The sequence below is a fragment of the Orcinus orca genome, chromosome 16, assembly GCF_937001465.1.
Source record: "Orcinus orca chromosome 16, mOrcOrc1.1, whole genome shotgun sequence".
In the NCBI taxonomy this organism is placed as follows: domain Eukaryota; kingdom Metazoa; phylum Chordata; class Mammalia; order Artiodactyla; family Delphinidae; genus Orcinus; species Orcinus orca.
In genome coordinates, this window is record NC_064574.1 from 71,882,575 (window position 1) to 71,902,535 (window position 19,961).

The window sequence follows — 19,961 nt, forward strand, 5'->3', positions numbered from 1 at the left end:
GGAGGGCAGGGTGGCTGGTGGTAAGTGAGGGAAGCCAGTGGGAGGCAAGGTCTGGGCAGCAGCCAGCGGGCGGAGGGCGCAGGGCCTGGGAGGCCATGGTCAGGAGTTTGGATTCCTTCCGAGAGTGAGGGGAGCCATCGAAGGGTTTTACCTTTTAAAAGGGTTCCTCCAGATTTTGATAGAGTGGAGAATGGACTGCGGGTGGGTGAGGCTGGGGAAGGGAGGCCATGGCAAGAGGGGAGTGACCCTCCCCCCATTTTGCTGGGTCCCTCTCGCCTGCCCTCCTGGACTGTCCGAGAGACCCTCCCTCCCTCAGACAAAGCAGCTCTGTCTTCTCCAAGTCTTGGTGCATGTTCAGACCCCAGGGTGAGAATCTGCCCCTTCCCCCCATCAAGGAGTTTTCACAGTATAGTTCCAAACAACGGTAGATCTGTTTCCTGTTAAGAAAAAAACATCCTCCACCTCCTCATTTATACATTGGGCCTCCATGGAGGTTTCATTTGAGCAAAGGGTTTTACCATGAAAACAAACGTGAGCTTGCTTTTCTGCTCACTCTTCACTGTTCCAATGGATAAAGTCTAGAGAGCAGAAGTGACCTCACTAAGTTGAAAAAGGGGGTTCTACCCGCCTGACCCTCATGCCCCACACGCCCGCCCCTCAGTGGCCTGCAGTTTGGTTTTGCTACTCCAGCTGTTCCCAAAAACCGGCCTCTTCACCGGTGCCAAATAGAAATGCGAAGAGAAAGGAGGAGACAGAGTTTGGGGTGAGGTAGAAAAGAGTAGCTTTTATTGCTTTGCCAGACAAAGGGGGCCACAGTGGGCTAACATCCTCAAGACTGTGTGCCCCACCCCGGAGCGGGTAGTGAGGAGTCTTATAGTGTTCAAGGAGCAGGGTGTGGTCAGCTCGTGGACATTCTTCTGATTGGTTGGTGGTGAGGTAATCGGGAGTCAGCATCATCAACCTTCTGGTTCCAACTGGTCTGGGGTCTACGTGCTTGTAGACAGTGTACAGTTAACTTCTTCCACCTGGTGGGAGTTTTAGTATCTGTAAAATAGCTCAAAGGTTGTGGCTTAGAATAATATCTATAGTCCTTGAGGAGGAACTAAAGGTCCTTGACTTTGATTAATGGCTAAAGTATTATTATTTTGTCTTGCTTGACCGTTTCCCTTTCTTTCTGCATTTTCTCACTTCTCTGATTAAATTTATTCTTTGACTAAAGTTTTTCTACAGACAAAAGGCAGGCGGAGGACATGGGTGGGGGTCTATTCTGGGAAAGCCTCCTAGGGTCCTGCTTGGTTACATGGCTGCCCAAAATGCTCCCCTCCTCTGCCCACCCAGTGCCTTCTACCCTCAAGATATTCTGCCCATACCACCAGCTCGGCCACCCCCTGTGCCCACCACCAAGCCTGCTCTCCTCAACTCCCTTCTCTTCCCAGCCCCTCACTTTGAACAGAATTCATGGCTCCTTTCTCTCATGGTTCTGTCCCCCACTCACAGCCTCCAGCTGTGCTTCCTCCATCACTAGTCTGGTTCTAATTACCCTGCACCGCAATTTATCTGTTTACAGGGAAGGCTCCTCCACTGAAACGGGAGCCCATCCTAAGGCAGGAACTGTGTAGTCCCCACCTCTGAATTCCCAGGTCCTGCATCTCACCTGGCCCAGAGCAGGCGTCCCCTAGAAATGACTGTCAAATGCGTCAGCTGCAGCGAGACTCCTATGAAATGTTCCTCTTTTGACTCTTCACACAGCTATGTCTCTCTTCTCACAGGGTTGCATATGGGTTTTCTTCAATTTCTCATTTACACTTCCCCTGAAGAAATTCTGTATTCAGAAGAATACTGGGCATAAACACAGAATTCTGTGTTGAGGTCCTCCATCCAATATTTCTTAGCTGTGTGAATTTAAGGAAGTCACCTCATTCTTTAGAGCCTATATTTCTGCATTTACAAAACAAGAAAAAAATATCTCAATATCAACCAAAACCCTAAAGGACAGTGTTTTTCAAACGGTAGATCTTAACCCATTGGTGTGCCATGAAATCAGTTTAACAGCTCAAGATCAGCATATTTTAAAAGTGGAATAGAAAAGAAAATAGGAGAGCAGTGCATGTAACAAAGTTAAATATTGTTTTTTGTTTGTTTTTTTTTTGCGATATGTGGGGCTCTCATTGTTGTGGCCTCTCCCGTTGCAGAGCACAGGCTCCGGACGCGCAGGCCCAGCGGCCATGGCTCACGGGCCCAGCCGCTCCGCGGCATGTGGGATCTTCCCGGACCGGGGCACGAACCCGTGTCTCTGGCATCGGCAGGCGGACTCTCAACCACTGCGCCACCAGGGAAGCCCCAGTATTGGGGTTTTTTGTTTGTTTGTTTTTTGGGTGTTTTTTTTTTGTCCCTGCGGCTTGCGGAGCCTTAGTTCTCTGACCAGGCATCGAATCTGGGGCCCTGGCAGTGGAAGCCCCGAGTCCTAACCATTGGACTGCCAGAGAAGTCCCAATATTGTTTCTTGAAGTAGTGCACTTAAACACCCTATCTGTGTGTAGTGGGTCGCGATATGAAATGTTATTTCCTATTACAAATTGCAGTTTTTTAACTCAAAGGGTAAGGTTCAAGTACAATTTCTTCATATACCAATGCTATTTGTTCAAAACTGTCAGGCTAGAAGTGGATTGGGACACATCTAGGGCAGTAACTAGAGTGGCTCTGGAGACCCAGATTTGGGTAGATAAGTGTACACTGTTAATAATTACTTTAAATTGAGATATAATTGACATATAACATTATATTAGTTTCAAGTATATAGCATCATGATTTGATATGTGTATATATTACAAAATGATTATATATTAATCATTTTTGAAGTCAGAAACCTATAGCGATGTACCAAGAATTTGTGGACAGAATGTTGTATTATAAAGAGACATGGGTTAAAGCTTGGGTCCAGTCCTTACTCTCTTCATGACCTACTGAGCCTCAGCTTCTTCATCTGTATATTGGAGATAAGGAGATCAACCAATTTCTGTTGACAGGCCTGGCATGTGGTAAGTACTGGGTAAATGTTTATTCTCTTCTCCCTTGAGAATTTCACAAAACACGGCTTTCCTTTTTGGTCTCTTTCAGATAAAGGTGGTGTAGGCAGCCATATCTTTTTCATCTGCAGTTAGCTTTATCTTATGGTTTAGCTTGAGTTTAGATCCTGGAGATCTTGTCAAACGCATCATAAGACTTGAAAAAGACTTTTGTGTAAGTTGGCTTGAACAACTAAAGTTAAAGTCACTTGGGAATCTGGTTTTTATTTCCTTTTATTGAGATATAATTACACGGTAACTTTTTTTAAGCTCTGTTTTTGCTTTCAGTCTCCACACCTCTTACTGAATTATCAACTGCAACTTTTTATTTTTTTCCTTTGTTTAGTTTATTTTTCCTTCGTTTCCTTTAATTTGTTTTCCTCCTCCTCACAAAAATAATCACTCTCCAGAACATATGACAATATAATATTCAAAGGGATGAAATCCTTTTCCATCTGAGTGATAGGATCAGCTATATCCAGTGCTCATATATGCTGGATAAACTATCAAAGTGGGAGTCGCTCTACCAGGAAGCAGTCATTCTTGCTTTGTGTCAGGAGGAATTCATCTAAAAATAGGAGCAAAAAAAATAAAATAAAATAAAAATAAAAATAAAAATAGGAGCAGATTTGGTTTCCTTTACACATCACGTGAAGTTCAAACAGTCATCTGCTCTCATGCATGATGTGTTCTGCAAATGCATTAAGACAGAGATAGTGTGATGTGCTGGTGAAAAGCACAGACTGTGTTGGAATCCAGCCACCACTACACAGAGGGCACACGTGTGCCTGGGGCAAGTTATTTATTTATTTATTTATTTTTAAACAGGAGAAAATCAAATAACATGTGTACATGGGAGAGTCCCAGAAAAATTGAGTAACTCGCCAAAATGGGCGAAGCCCTCATCTTAAATGCCACCCTCAGCTAAAGACAGAAGAGGATGTTGAGGGTGGGGAGAGTCCATTCTGGGAGGTGAGCAGGAAAACACACAGTAAACAAGGGTGATTGTGATGCAGATCTAAGCATTGTCTTCTCCACAGATAAGAATTTGTAGAGAGTTGGTCATAAAAATATGGAATGCTTTGGACTTCTCTGGTGGCGCAGTGGTTAAGAATCCACCTGTCAGTGCAGAGGACACGGGTTAGAGCCCTGGTCCGGGAAGATCCCACACGCCGCGGAGCAACTAAGCCTGTGCACCACAGCTACTGAGCCTGCGCTCTAGAGCCCATGAGCCACAACTGCTGAAGGCCGCGCCTAGAGCCCGTGCTCCGCAACAAGAAAAGCCACCGTAATGAGAAGCCTGTGCACCGCAACGAAGAATAGCCCCTGCTCGCCGCAACTAGAGAAAGCCCGCGAGCAGCAACAAAGACCCAACGCAGACAAAAATAAATAAGTAAAATAAATTTTTAAAAAATGGAATGCTTTACAAATTTGTGTCCTCCTTGTGCAGTGGCCATGCTACTCTTCTCTGTTTCTACGGTTTTACGGTTTCTACGGTCCCTATTGTACCAAGGCCATGAGATCTCGCACCTTTTCTCTAGTATCATTACTTTTTCATGTCCACTCATTTTATGAAAGTGTGAAGGCAAAATGGTCAACTAGCCACAACTAACCTGACACACAAGCCAAGGTAGCTTGAACTTGATGGGATCAAAAGCATTTACTGAGGGATCCTGGAAAACAGAAATGAAGTTCCCCACCCTGGAGGGGCTCACAGCCTTATGAGGGGCAAACATAAAGGAATACATCTTCAGAGTGCGGTGAATGAGCACAGCGGGTGAGCATATGGGGATTCAGCCAAGCACAGAGGAGGAAATGCACATCCCACCTGTGGCCAGGGAACTGTGGTCACTGATGCCAGGATTGCAGAGTGAAAAGAGAGAAGCAGGCTGAGGTCCATCCAGCGCTATCACTTGTCTTGGGCAAATTACTTAAAGTCTCTGAACCATCATTGATAAAGGAACAATAAGATTCTCTTCATAAAAAAAAAGATACAAATGAACTTATTTACAAAACAGAAATAGACTCACAGACATAGAAAACAAACTTATGGTTACCAAAGGGAAAAGTGGGGGAAGGATAACAGGAATTTGAGATTAAGAGATACACACTATCATAGGTAAAATAGATAAACAGCAAGAATCTACTATATAGCGCAGGGAACGATATTCAATATCTTGTAATAACCTATAATGGAAAAGAATTACTTTGTTGTACACCTGAAACATTATAAATCAACAGTACTTCAATATAAATAAATAAATAAAGATTTTTTAAAAAGATCCACTTCAAAGGGTTATTTTAGAGGATTAAATGAGATAGAAAAATGTGTTCAGTAAATTGTGAGGTACATAGAAGACACAATCATTTATGGCTGGGAGCAGGGGCATAGGAGGAATAGAGACATTTTAACAGGGTAGGACGGTCAGTGGAGGGTACAAAGTGGGAAACACCTTCCTTCACTACAGGAGGAAAGTATCAGAGCAGATAGGGCTGCAAGAACCGGAGGAAGCCAGTGAGAATCCCCAGGCAAGCCATGAATGAAGCCAAGAGCAGACCTTGATATTTATGATTACTAATCTCTCCTTGCTAGGGTGGGGATAAGGGGTAAGGGGGCCAACCCCATTCTGGAGGGCAGAGAATCAGCAAGGAAGAGAGCTGGGGCTCCTGCCGAAAACCCCAGCTTTCTTCGTGGGGAGAGAGGAAGAGATTATCAGCTGATGGAGAATTGGTGGCATTGCGCAGGTCTCTTTAGGGAAGCTGTGAAATGTTTGGAAGAGCAACTGTCGGGAGGGGAACGAGAGTTGTCCAGATCCATGTTACAGGGCGACTAGAGGCACTGACTATCGTGGGTTGTGTGATTTTCTCCAATAGGACAAAGAGCAGTTGGTTGTATTGGCTCAAGGCAGAAGGTTTATGAGGAAGGCTGTAAGGAGTGGGGTTGAAGTGATTCACAATGAAGTCAAGGTTATAGAGGAAGTGGGGTGAGGTCAAAGAGGGCGGGTAGTCAGTGATGACCTCCAGGATGTGGGCTCCAGGAGAAAGAAGTGTCAATAAGATGGACCATCAGGTGGAGCAAGAGGAAGGGGAGGCTCAGTGCTTGGGGAATTTGATGGTCAATGTAGAGCAATCCTGAATGGTAAGAAGGTCTAAGGCGGTCCCTAGTGTGGAGGGGCAGATCTTTATGGTCTTGAAAGATGAGATGAGAAGCAATGCTAGGTCAAGGTAAACAAGGACTGAAGTGCTAAATGAGGTTCTTTATATAAAGTATTTAATATTATCTCAACAGCCCTTCAAGTTGGGAATTTGGGAAAAATAGAAATTCAGGCACAAATTAAGAAGACTGCCAAGTCCCTTGGAGCTATTAAGATGGGAAGCTCAGCACAGAGTACTCTGCTCAATATTCTTTTTTTACTTTTTTTGGCCATGCCGCATGGCATGTGGGATCTTAGTTCCCCGAACCTGCACCCCCTGCATTGGAAGTGTGGAGTCTTAACCACTGGACCACCAGGGAAGTCCCTCTGCTCTGTATTCTGTAACAACCTAAATGGGAAGAGAATTTGAAAAAGAATACATGATATATGTATAAAAAAGATACATGTATATGTATAACTGAATCACTTTGCTGTACACCTGAAACTAACACAACATTGTTAATCAACTATACTCCAAAATAAAATTAAAATTTTTTTAAGTATAAAAAAAAGAAAAAAAAGATGGGAAGCTCAGATTAAATCCAGGGCTGACTGGTTCCAAAGCCCAGGTTCTTTCCATCTCCCCAGATTTCCCCAAAGAGGTGGCACTTGGGACCTCTCTAATTCATTCTCATCATTTTTCACAGCTCTCAAGGTTGGAATCTCTGACTCTTGAGATCTTGGGGAGCCAGGTAGGTGAGACCGGGCAGGCCCTGACAGTGATAAAGCTCTCCTGAGCTCAGCGGCCCTGTCCTTATTCCCTGTAGGCATCAGGATGGCCCTGGGTAAGGGATGGAACTCTCAGCTGGTCTGGGCACCCCTGCAGAGAGGGCAAAAGGGAAAGGAAGAGCATCAGGAAACACCTGGATCTCTTGTTGCTCTGAATATATTTCACGTGATTGACCTGCTCAGGAATTCACTCATTCAGCAGGAGGAGGACATGGGAGATGGTGAGATCTGGGTTCAGATTCAGCTCCAGCACTTGCTAGTTGTGTGACTTTGGAAGACACTAACCAGCTTTCTCAGTTTGCCCAAAATTAAGGGTATTTTGGGACATGGAACTTTCAATGCTAAAACCAGGACAGGCCTGGGCAAAATAGGATCGTTAGTCACCCCAGACAGGCTACTCAACCCTTCTAAGCCTCAGTGTCCAACTATAAAATGTGCCCGTCTGCTGCCCGCTTCTCACACCTGAGGCTGCACTTTACAGAGAACACGAAGAGGGAGTGCGGTTTAATTCCATCTGGTTGGGAGAAGCTGAGGGTTGACTGCACGTTCCTTCATCTGCAGAAGCTGAAATTCTGAAGTGTAAAGCAACTTTTCACCAACGTTCTGCTTGGAGCCCTCAGCTGTGCTGATGTGGGGTCTGGAGCACGAATCAGGAACCTCCCGCACTGATCACATCCCTGCCATTCCTGGTTGCTGCCTCTTGATCCCAGGTGGGCGTGGCAAGGTCCAAACACACCTTGCTCAGTAGGCAGTGGTGAGATGTGGGTTGTGGGTTGTGGATGAAGGCCACTTGAAGCATGAAACCCAGAACTCTGGTTGCAGTAACGTTGCTTAAGAAGGAGTCTTTAGGCTTCAGCCAGGATGGGTGGCGTAAGCATGGCAGGAAGACAGCACCGTCTTCCTGAAGGGTTGTCTCCCCTGGCGCCTGCTGCTGCTGCTCTTCTAGCCTGAGGTTGGTGTCCTCCACATTTTGCTCAGGAGCCAGGTTCATTGAGGTCCTCAACAATGTGGAAGGGGAAGGTGTGGAGCTGTCGTTGCTGGAGGAACGTGAGTTCTGAGCAGAAAGTAAGAAGTGGATGAACTTAACAGTTGTAAATTTGGCCACCCACAGTTCCTCAAAAAGTTACACATAGAATTACCATATGAATGAGAAATTCTACTCCTAGGTATGTACAGAAAAGGAACTGAAATCATATGTCCACCCAAAAACCTGGACCTGAATGTTTCTAGCAGCATTACTTGTAATAGGCAAAGAGTGGAAACAACCCACATGTCCATCAACCGAGGAAAGGATAAACAAAATGTGGTACAGGTATCCCTCACTTTTCTTTCTTTCTTTCTTTCTTTCACTTTATTTTTGGTTGCATTGGGTCTTTGTTGATGCAAGCGGGCTTTCTCTAGTTGCGGGGAGCAGGCGCTACTCTTGTGGAGCATGGGCTCTAGGCACATGGGCTTCAGTAGTTGTGGTGCGCAGGCTCAGTAGTTGTGGTGCACAGGCTTAGTTGCTCAGCGGCATGTGGGATCTTCCTGGACCAGGGCTAGAACTTTGTTCGTGTCCCCTGATTTGGCAGGCGGATTCTTAACCACTGTGCCACCAGGGAAGCCCCTCTTTCTCTCTTTCTTTCTTTCTTTCTCTTTCTTTCTTTCTTTCTTTCTTTCTTTCTCTCTCTCTCTTTCTGGCCACGCTATGAAGCTTGCAGGACCTTAGTTCCCCAACCAGGGATCAAACCCATGCCCCCTGCAGTGGAAGTGCAGAGTCTTAACCACTGGACCGCCAGGGAAGTCCCTTCCCCACTTTTCTTGAAAGTTCACTTTATGCCACTTTGCTTTTAGGAAAACCTACATTAGTACCTGTTTTTGCTAGCCAAAAGAAATCTGAAGAGGATTTTCGCTTTTACAATAGTAAAAGCCAAAAGGTGAGAGTAGTATTCAGTGTCTGTTTTGCAGCGAGTGGTTATAAAGGCAGCACATACCCCAAGCAAGGGAGTGGCACAGCCAAGCTCTTTCCCCAGAAACTACACTCAGCATCTCAGCATCCAGCCACCATAGTTTTCAACTGTGTCTGTGGGCATCTGTGCTTTATCTCGGTTTATTTTGTGCATCCATTAGCAAGATGTGTCCTAAGATAATTACTTCTCCACTTTGTCATTTCAGTTTACGGAAGGCTTCATAGGAATGCTCTACTTTCAGGTAGTGGGAAAGACAAATATTCATATGATGAAATATTATTTATTCAGTGATTAAAAAACAGGAGTGAAGCACTGATTCATGCTATAGCATGGATGGACCTTGAAAACATTACGCGATGTGAAAGATACAAGACACAAAAGGCCACAAATTGTATGATTGCATTTATATGAAATGTCCAGAATAGACAAACTCAGAGAAAAAGCAGATAGTGGTTGCCAGAGACTGCGGGGGAGGAGGGAATGGGAGTGACTACTAGTGGGTATACAGTTTCCTTTTGGGGAGATGAAAATGTTCTGAAATTGGACAGTGGTGGTGGTTGCACAGTCTTGTGAATACACTAAAAACCACTGAATGGAACACCTGAAAAGGGTGAAATTTATAGTATGTGAATAATGGCTCAATAGAAACAATAATAAATAAATAAAGTCTGGCCACCCAGTGCTGCTACATGTAGAAAGTGCAGCAATGGAGTGATGTATTCAGGATCCAGTTGATACCCCTTGGCATTGGGATGGGAGAGCTAGAGGATGGATGAATTTGGATGGACGAGTTTTCTGGAACCAGAATTCAAGTGAGTCCTCCAGCTGGATCTCAGGTGACTAATGACCCATAGAGGTAGTAATCCTTTCTGATGAATGAGACAGTGATAGTCAGGTATGTGGTAAAGGACATGAAGTTTGATGTTTTCTTTCTTTCTTTCTTTTTTGGCTGCGTTGGGTCTTCGTTGTTGCATGCGGGCTTTCTCTAGCTGCAGTGAGCGGGGGCTACTCTTTGTTGTGGTGCGCAGGCTTCTCATTGCGGTGGCTTCTCTTGTTGCGGAGCACGGGCTGTAGGCGCGCGGGATTCAGTAGTTGTGGCACGCGGGCTCAGTAGTTGTGGCTCACGGGCACTAGAGCACAGGCTCAGTAGTTGCGGTGCACAGGCTTAGTTGCTCCACGGCATGTGGGATCTTCCCGGACCAGGGCTCGAACCCGTGTCCCCTACGTTGGCAGACGGATTCTTAACCACTGTGCCACCAGGGAAGTCCCTTGATGTTTTCTTGAGAGCATCCACCTCCGCCAGAATCAGGCTAAGAACCTGAGTATGGTCAGGCTCAGTACACATAGGACTTGGGGAAAGTTGTGGTAGCCCCTTGGGCCCTCCTTTCTCCTGGAAACATCTGGTGGGCAGCAATGCAACATAGAGTGTAGGTGTTGGCCACTGAGAGCCTCAGTCTGGAATATACCTCATTAACTTTTCAAGTAGCATCATGGTGGAGAAAAAGGACCCACAAAAGCCACCTTGTGGGCAGGGCCCCCCCCCCAACATACTCAGCTCAAATGATCGTTTCCTCAAGATCCATCAGGTCCAGTTATCTCCAGATGGGGCTTCAGTTTAGCGCTACAGAGAACTATTAAGGTGTAGGCATGGCCAGATTAGGCAGGTGGGATCCAAGCAGAAGTGAAGGGGGTACCAGGCAGTCAGTTAGCAATTCCTTTAGCAAGTCTAAAAGTGAGCAGAACCCCAGTGGGTAGCTCACCAAGCCGCCACATCTCTGTTCCTTTGAGGTCCACATACACTGGGCCTGGCATCATCTGGAACTTCTGACTGGAGAAGACATGGCCCAGAACTCCAGTTCTGCAAACAGATGTTTCCTCAGAGAGGCTGCACTGCTGGGAAAGCTTGCTTCTTCCCCTCCCCTGTCTGCCTGCTGCCCAAATAAATCAGGCAGTTTTACCCAGGAAGCCTTCTTAATATTATGAAATATTACACAATATAGAAAAACACAAAAAAAGAAATGTTCTGTACAATAATAATAAAGCAGTTTTTTACTTAGTAACTTTGAGTTACCTGTGGGATCTAGTTGGAAATTCTGTTCCAGGAGTTCCTTGGCGATCCAGTGGTTAGGACTCTTTCACTACCGTGGGCCCGGGTTCAATCCCTGGTCGGGGAACTAAGATCCTGCAAGCCATGAGACCAAAATTTAAAAAAAAATAAATTCTGTTCTGGAACATAGTTAACAGGCCTAGGATTATATTAAATAAGCATTTGCAGGTTGCAGGTCACAGAAACCCAACCCAAACTATTAAGCACAAAGGGAAATGTATTATAAGGACGCATGAGCCAAGGACAAGACTATAGCTGGGCATCTGGAGGGAAATGGAACCAGAGACTCAAACAGCATCAGAAATCTCTTTCTTTCTCTCCAGTGCTCCTCTCTCTGGTCCGCGTGATGGGAGAGGGAGCACTGAGAGTTCCCAACCCTCACATCTAACAGATTCAGTCACCCAGAGACATTCAGTCTCAGTTCCAAAATTCCAAGGGAAAGAACTCATTGGTCCAGCGTACCTGAGGCATTCAATCAACTCACGGTTAAGTGTGTGTGTGTGTGGTGGGGGTGACATTATAGGAATGTGACGGCTCTTACTGCAACCATTCAGAAAAGACACTTCCTCAAATAGTGGCGTCAGTCTAACAATCCCACAGGTGTCCACTGCAGGGCAGAAGCTTTTGGACCCCCAGAGGTTGTAGACCATGCAGTGGGTCTCAACCTTGGCCGCCCATTGAAATCACCTGGAAAACCTTAAAGACTGTTGCCTGGGTCCCTCCCCAAGCGTTCTGACTTACTTGGTCTGAGGTGTGGCTTCAGCCTCAGGCTTTTTTTTTTTTTTTAGCTGCGCCGCACAGCACGCAGGATCTTAGTTCCCTGACCAGGGATCGAACCTGTGCACCCGGCAGTGGAAGTGTGAAGTCTTAACCACTGGACCGCCAGGGAAGTCCAAGCCTCAATCTTCTTAAAAAGCTCCCGGGGTGCTTCTAACATACGGCCAAGGTTGAGAACTGGCTAGTGCCGTGCTTTTCAGACATTCATGCGCCCACATGTCACTTGGGTATCCTGATAAGATACAGCTTCTGATCCAGTAGGTCTGGGCGGGGCCTGAGAGTGTGCATTCTGATGCTCTCTCTGGGTGCTGCTGACCGTCTGGGAAGCCAGGTTCTAAAGCAGCACTGCCCAATAGTGCTTTCTGTGATGGCAGGAATGTTCTGTAGCTGCACTGTCCATACAGTGGCCACTAGCTGCAATGTAATTAGTGGATTAATTAAATGAAATGTAATTAGTGAGACTGAAGAGCTGAATGTTTTACTTGACTGAACTTGAATTTGAAGAACCACACCTAGCTAATGGCTACCGTATTGGACAGAGCAGGTCTAGCAGATTTCATTCACAGGGAGGGCGTATCTGAATCACCTGTGGGATTTCTTAACCAACTCAGTGCTCTCGTGGCTACCATGTTCCTCCTCACCCTCCCCAATTCAGGCCCTAAAACAGTGTAATAGAATGGGCGGGGGGGGGGCAAAGAATAGGGATAAAGAGTGAACCCTGGAGAAGGCCCCACAGGTTATTCTGAAGTACTGTCCTTACTCACTTGGTGAGAAACACTGATGTAGAATGTTCCAGATTATCTATTTCTCTGCTACAAACCCACCCTCGAACTTAGTGGCCTAAGACAGCAATATTTTTTTTTTCTCATGAATCTGCTTTTTGGCCAGGGCTGAGTGGGGATAACTCGGCGTCCGCTGACGTGGCTGGAAGCCTGGGACTGGAGTCATCTGGAAAGGAGCTTGCTTACGGGTCAGAGAGTTGACGTTGGCTGTCAGCTGGGACCCTTGCTGGGACTTTAACCAGGGCACCTACTTGTGTCTTAGGCTTCCTCACACATGGTGACTGGGTTTCAAGGATGAGTAGAGAGTGGGAATGAGCCAAGCCACATGGGAACAGCACTCTCCCTATTTTTTAACCTAGCCGTGGCAGCCATACTGTCACTTCTGCTGAATTCTAGTCATTAGAAGTGAGTCATGGGACTTCCCTGGTGGCGCAGTGGTTAAGAATCTGCCTGCCAATGCAAGGGACATGTGTTCAATCCCTGGTCTGGGAAGATCCCACATGCTGTGGAGCAACTAAGCCTGTGTGCCACAACTAGAGTCTGCGAGCCACAACTATTGAAGCCCTCGTGCCTAGAGCCGGTGCTCCACAGCAAGAGAAGCCACCGCAGTGAGAAGCCCGTGCACCGCAATGATGACCCAATGCAGCCAAAAAATAAATACATAAAATTTAAAAAAAAAGAAAAAAGAAGTGAGTCACAACGGCCAGCCCATATTTACAAGGCAGGGGATGAGATTCTACCTCTGACAGGAGGAGTGAAAAGGAATTTGGAGACGTGTTTTAAAACCACCACATAAGGACTTCCCTGGTGGTCCAGTGGGTAAGATCCTGCGCTCCCAATGCAGGGGCCCGGGTTCAATCCCTGGTCAGGGAACTAGATCTCAAATGCCGCAACTAAGACCCGGTGCAGCCTAAATAAATAAATAAATATTAAAAAACCACCACATACACTTAGGAGTGAAGAGCACCAAGGGCAGAACTCTGCACACAGCAGCCCATGGGCCAGCTGCACAGTGTATGAGAAATAGAGTTTTACAACACAACATTGTAAAACAACTGTATTTCAATTAAAAAATAAAAATAAGACTTCCCTGGCAGTCCAATGGTTAAGACTCCGTGCTGCCACTGCAGGGGGAACGGGTTTGATTCCTGGTTGGGGAACTAAAGATCCCGCATGTCGCATGAGGTGGGCCAAAAAAGAAAATAAAGGGTGGGGGGAAATAAAATGCATATGGAGTTCAAAGAAAATCCTAAAGGAGATGAAAGTGGAAGAGCTTTAAGGAAAAAAAAAAAAAGTTTAACTGGTTCCAAGCACAGCCAGGCTCATCCCAGAACACTTGGATCCAGGAGCACCCCGTCAACCAGAAGACTCCTGCACAAAGGCCTGTTTTCCAGACTCCTGACCAGAGACTTCCCTTTTACACACACTCCTTGAGTAACTTCCTGATTCCTTTTTTCAGAAATTCTTGCATGGTGGAGGGGGAGGAAGCTAGCGGTCAGAATACCTGGGTTTTGCTCCCTACCCTGCAGAAGTCTGTAAAAAAAATGCAGGTTTATTTGGGAGTGAGGAAATTGTAAGGAATCATTTTCCTCTTTATGTTACAATTTTTTATACTATGATTTAAAGTTTTCATGGTGGTAAAATATATATACCATAAAATTTACCATTTTAACAATTTTTATTTTATTACCTATTTATTTTTTAATTTTTTGGCCATACTGCGTGGCTTATGGGATCTTAGTTCCCCGACCAGGAATTGAACCTGTGCCGCCTGCAGTGGAAGCACTGAGTCCTAACCACTGGACCCCCAGGGAATTCCCCCATTTTAACAATGTTTAAGTGCACAGTGCAGTAACATTAAGTGCATTCACATTGTTGTGCAACCATCACCATCCTCCATCTCCAGAACTTTTTCATCTCGTCAAACTGAAATTATGTGTGTGTGTATATATATATATATATATATATATATATATATACATATATGTTGGCAGCACCATGCGGCATGAAGGATCTTAGTTCCCCGAACAGGGATTGAACCCGTGCCCCATGCATTAGGAGCGAGGAGCCTTAACTTCTGGGCCGCCAGGGAAGTCCTCAAACTGAAATTCTAGACCCATTAAACACCAGCTCCTGGCAACCACCATTCTACTTTCTGTTTCTTGGAGCCTGACCACTCCAGGGACCTCATATGAGTGGAATCCTACAGTATTTGTCCTTTTGTGTCTGCCTTATTTCACTTGGCATAACGTTTTCAAGGTTCATCCATGTTGTAGCATGTTTCAGAAGTTCCTTCCTTTTTAGGCCTGAATAATATGTATGATATAAACAATATTTTATGTATAATATAAACATTTTGTTTATCCATTCATCCATCAATGGACATTTGAGTTCATTTGAGTTCTTTCCACCTTTTGGCTTTTGTGAATAACTCTGCTATAAACATTAGTGTGAAAATATCTGTTTGTGTCTCTGCTTTCAATTCTTTTGCACATATGTAGACATATAATTTCTGGACATATGGTAATTCTATGTTTAATTTCTTGAGGAACCAGTTAGAATTTTTTAAGCCTTTTTGTAAGTGATGAAAAACAGTTAAGAATCAAAACAGCCAGTTTGATACCTTAGGAACAACAACAACAAAAAATCATACCTGGTCTTTCTGGTTTGCTTGTTTGTTTTTTAGTTTATTTAATTTATTTATTTTTGGCTGCATTTGGTCTTTGTTGCTATGTGCAGGCTTCCTCTAGTTGTGGCAAGCGGGGCCTTCTCTTTGTCATTGCGGTGGCTTGTTGCGGAGCACAGGCTCTAGGTGCGCGGGCTCAGTAGCTGTGGCCCGCGGGCTCAGTAGTTGTGGCTCGCGGGCTCTAGAGCGCAGGCTCAGTAGTTGTGGCGCACGGGCTTCGTTGCTCCGCGGCATGTGAGATCTTCCCGGACCAGGGCTGGAACCCGTGTCCCCTGCATTGGCAGGTGGATTCTTAACCACTGTGCCACCAGGGAAGCCCTGTGGTTCTGAATAATGTTTACTGTTCTAGAGCTTTAATTTGTTTTTAAAGAAAGACTAATTACAAGAGAACATACATAACAATTTTCAGGTTTTATTTATTTGGAATTTCTTTTAAAAAGAAAACTTTTTATCGTCATGAATACATATCACACAAAAATTACCATCTTAACCACTTGTACATATCCAGTTCAGTGGTATTAAGCTCAGGTTTTATTTTAAGGCTTATAATCTCATCAAATTCTAATCTCGGTGGGTGATGCATATTAAGGCCAGAGCCTTGGGACTCTCCTTTCCACCTACTCCTACCCCTGCCACACTTTGTACTCCTTCTGGCCCTTCCCTCCAAACCGCAAGGACAGAGCAATCTGAGTCAGGCTGCCTTTGTGACCTTCTTTGGTAAGACACTAACATTTCAACATATTTTTTGTAGCCTTTCACATTAAATGGCTGTCATTTTGCAAAACAAAATCTGAGTACGTAGGAAGAGTTCTGTTGTGTACACGTTGTTTGGCAGAGAAGGAATTTATATCTATGCTTCCCCCATCCTCCTATATACATGAGGTGTGTGACTTAGAACACAACACCTCCCTTATTTAGGGCTTACCTGCCATCTGTCAGTGAGTGAGTCGATTCTAGACAGTCTCTGAAAGGCTCCCAGTCCAGGAGCTGATGATTCTCTCCTTAACATCAAGCACCAGGAGAAAGGAGCCGAGATGACAAATGTTCGTGGTCTTGGAGAGAGGCCTCAGCATACTTTCTAGCCTTGGATCCTTCCCAGAGGCCTGACATTTTTGCTACCTGAGCCTCACCTCACAGATAGTTTCCAACCAAAATTGGGGCTAAATGGTCTGAGGACAAGAAGATATATGTTTGTGAAATGCATGGAGAAGGTGGGCAAGCAGGAGGGTGTGTGGGGACAGATAGCAGGAGTGGGTACGGCGGGGCCCAGTGGGCAGGGCAGGGACACAGCAGCCACCTGCGAGCAGGTAGAGCAAGCCACCTTGGTGGTCTGGATGGGCTCTGTCTCTCTCTCTTGGCTTCCAGGTAATTGTTCTGGGGCCTGGGGCCTGACTGTGGGGTGACACTGAGTACAACAGAACCACTGCCCATTCCGGCCCCACCTCTCACCAGGAAACGCCTCCCCACCGCAGTGACCACATCCCCCCAGGTTGCCTTGGAAACACTCTGTGGGGGCTGGGAGATCCAGGGCACAGTTGCCCAGCAACAGGTGGTGCCCTCCCTTCCGCCCTCATCTGAGGCAGCTGCCCTGCACCCTTGGCTCGCACAGGGAAGAGCGGCTCTGAGGGCGAGCCAGGAGCCCAGAGACTGACTGAGGTGAGGTGAGGAATGCAGGAGGCCCCTGCAGGTGGGGGACCTGGGGGACAGCCAGAGGCAGACAGAGACTGGGCAAAGCCAGAGAGGCGGGGACAGGTGCAGAGGTGGCACCTGAGACCTGGCACAACAGCAAACTCAGGGGAGCCTGCAGAGAACAAGACCAACTCCAAGGAGAGTTGTGAGGGCAAAGGAGCAGCCAGGGCGCCGCCAAGGTGGCCGGGAGCGGGGCCCACACGCAGGGGCAGCGCTGGGACGGAGGCTCTCATTTCCTCACCCAGCACTTCTTCTAAGCAAGGCATGAGCGGGCTGAGGCAGGAGGAAAGAAGCCCTTGGGTTCTTTGAGTTCAGTTTTGTCTGAGGCACCCTGGAGTCTGGGAGGAAAATGCAGCTTCCAGAAAGGGGCCTGGGGATTCTGAACAGGAGGGCCTGGCTGCAGACCGGGGTGGGCCCCATCTCTCTGGCCATCTGGCTCCTTCCCGCCGTTTCTCAGTCCTCCGGGCTCCTCTGTCTGCCTGGGTCTGTTTCTCCAGCCAGATGTTGCTGAGCCTGCTCCCCTGGCCCCTCTCTCTCCTGATCGTGCCAACCCTGTCTCATGTGCTTCCTCTCCTGACCCCATCTCTCCAGATGCCTCCGACCCCAGAGCAGCCCTCTGGGCACATGGAGGGGCCCCCTGCATCAGAGGCCTCCTCATGGCCCCCGCTGCCCTGCGGGCCCTGTGTCCCCATCATGCTGGCCCTGGCCGCCCTGGCTGCTGTCTTCCTCCTGACCACAGCCGTGTTGGCCGAACGCCTGTTCCGCCGCTCCCTCCGCCCAGACCCCAGCATCTGCGCACCCACCCTGGTCTGGCGCCCGGGAGGAGAGCTATGGATTGAGCCCACGGGCACCCCCCGAGAGCGCTCTGAGGATTGGTATGGCTCCGCGGTCCCCCTGCTGATGGACCGGGCCCCAGACCCACCCACCCAGGGGGGCGCCTTGGAGGCACGAGTGACAGCCCCACCTGCCCCTTCAGCCCCATACTCCCCTCCCAGCTCCTTGGTCCCCCAGACCCCACCAAACGCCCCAACCCGTAGCACCTTCTGGAGGCCCCAGGTCTGGGAGGAGAGGCCCCACACCCCAGGCCTGGTGAGCTGGGCTGAGCCTGAACAGAGGCCAGAGGCCAGTGCGTATCCAGGGAGCCCCCAGGCCCGGAGGCTGCGGCCAGGAAGCCCCGAGCCTGAGTGGGGCCTCCAGCCTCGGGTCACCCTGGAGCAGATCTCAGCTTTCTGGAGGCGTGAAGCCCGGACCAGCGTGAGTTTCTGAATCCCCAGGGCCTGGAGGACTGGCCTTCCAGAGACCCCTGGGGGAGGCCCAACCTCAGAGGGATCCTAAGACCCTGAGGCTCCTGAGAACCTGAGCTGCCAGCTGAGGCCCCGGGAAAGAATGCCCCTCCCAGCCCTTTAACTTCTGGGTTTCGGTTCCCCTGGATCTGGGCCTGGGCAACCTGGGTGTGGACAGAGCCTGCGCTGCGCTGCGGGGCAAGCTCAGAGGTGCCTTTGCTTAGCTGCCCGGGGCGGGGGCTTAGAGAACTGGAGTTGCGGCCATCTCTGGGCCAGAAACTGCCAAGATCACATTCCAGATGACGAACTCAAGGTACCAGACAGACAGGGAATAGCATCAACGCCGCGGATACCACCTTCCTTCAGTGTGTGCCTAAGATGCCGACATCGGATGCAGAAGAACAGAGTGTGGTGATGACAAGGGTCAGCCGTGCTAGCAGGGGATGACGGGAATTCAGCTTCCCAGAGCCACAGCATCCCTCCAGAAAAACACATACAGAGAGGTCAAGGTCAGGCAAAAGAGCATCTTATTACATATAAACTGTGGCCTTGACCCCCACCGCAACAAGAGGCCATCTCTTGCCTGCACCTGGGACCCAGAGTTGCAAAAGGCCGGCGGGCAGCATGTCCTCTCGAGGCCGCCGCATCTCAGCCCTCTGGATCTTACCCTTCCACGGTGAGGGGAGCCCAAGCCAAGGAGATCTGAGTTTGATCCGGTGTGGAAAGGAACGTTCTCCCAGAACGTGGCCCCTGGCCGTCTTCCCTCCCAGCTTCTTGGAGCGGTCCAGAGAGACAGAGTTGCCCCAAGACAGGCTTACTTATGATGCTCCACCCCACAAAAATGGAGCCCCAATATCTGTATCAGCTGACCTCCCCTCTGGGCGCAGAGCCAGGTGTTGGGGGGAGGCGAAGGAGTTTCCGTTCGCTGGGCCCTGACTTCTCAAACCTCAGTCCTGAATGTTAGGATTTTGCCATGTCAGTTACCACCTGTACTTTATATTTTTCTTTAAATTGGTTTACCATTTGCTTAATAAATTCATTTTACAAGGAATCTGTTTTGTATCCCTTCTGTAAATGGAAAACCAAGTATCACTTGTCAGAAATAGAAGGTAAAACATGGAAACAAATACAGTGTAAACAAAGGTATATAGTTGTAAGTAGACGTTGTTTCCTGCTGGAGGCATCGACCCAGAGATCTGCTCTGCTTTGTCAAAAGGCTCAGCCAGTATTAGGAAAGTGTTAGACACTCTGGTGCCACCCTGAGACCACCCTTGAGAAGTGCTGTGATGGATGAGAGCCCTGCATGGGGAGCAGCCATCCTGTGCTACTTAATGCTGGCCAGGAACTCCCCCGCCCTGCCACCAAGTTCACCCACACCCCGGAAATGCTGTCAGGCAGAGGCCAACACTCTGCTCTTCCTCCTCAGAGGGCCAGAGAGCACCTGGGCCTGGACCTCCCTTCTCACCCCTTGGATGCCAGGAGTTGGATGAGCAGCCAGGGCTTTAGAAGCCCCCTGGCTGAGGGACATCCACCCCCCCACCCCCGGCTGCACTCATCCAGCCTGTGTTCCCAGCATCTTCCCTGAGCCAGGCCCTGAGGAGGGAGGAATCAGACCTGGCCCCCGCCCTCAGGGAGAGCTCAGTCTCTCTAGTGGCAGGGGTGGGGGTGGAGGGAGGTGAGATAAGACAGGAAGACATAAC

At 47.9% G+C, this 19,961-nt stretch overlaps 1 protein-coding gene, 1 long non-coding RNA gene and 1 other non-coding gene across 7 annotated transcripts; 1 reads left to right on the forward strand and 2 right to left on the reverse strand.

Annotated features, from left to right (window-relative positions):
• Window positions 1-763: 763 nt before the first annotated feature.
• On the reverse strand, window positions 764-12,415 carry LOC117200915 (uncharacterized). 4 transcript variants are annotated; one of them, XR_007471953.1, is made up of 5 exons: window positions 11,009-12,415; window positions 7,123-8,042; window positions 4,894-5,040; window positions 1,655-4,184; window positions 764-1,025 (listed from the first exon to the last, which is right to left on the reverse strand). It is a non-coding gene; the product is annotated as an uncharacterized LOC117200915 (long non-coding RNA). The 4 variants fall into 4 exon arrangements; XR_007471951.1 differs by having other exon boundaries at window positions 1,655-1,938; window positions 4,894-8,042; XR_007471952.1 differs by having other exon boundaries at window positions 1,655-3,633; window positions 4,894-8,042.
• On the reverse strand, window positions 4,473-4,574 carry LOC117201020 (U6 spliceosomal RNA). Its single transcript, XR_004482916.1, has one exon. It is a non-coding gene; the product is annotated as a U6 spliceosomal RNA (small nuclear RNA).
• A 4,404-nt stretch (window positions 12,416-16,819) lies between the features above and the next one.
• Window positions 16,820-19,312, forward strand: C16H16orf54 (chromosome 16 C16orf54 homolog). 2 transcript variants are annotated; one of them, XM_004269009.3, is made up of 2 exons: window positions 16,820-16,945; window positions 17,570-19,312. In XM_004269009.3, the coding sequence occupies exon 2, from the start codon at window positions 17,570-17,572 to the stop codon at window positions 18,242-18,244; it is 675 nt and encodes a 224-aa protein (XP_004269057.1). In that variant the 5' UTR covers window positions 16,820-16,945; the 3' UTR covers window positions 18,245-19,312. The 2 variants fall into 2 exon arrangements, with proteins under 2 accessions (XP_004269057.1, XP_012388100.1); XM_012532646.3 differs by having other exon boundaries at window positions 16,825-16,950.
• The last annotated feature ends 649 nt before the right edge of the window (window positions 19,313-19,961 follow it).

Excerpts from the sequence above, each read along its gene's own strand:
- C16H16orf54 (XM_004269009.3), top strand. The coding sequence starts at position 17,570 with ATGCCTCCGACCCCAGAGCAGCCCTCTGGGCACATGGAGGGGCCCCCT.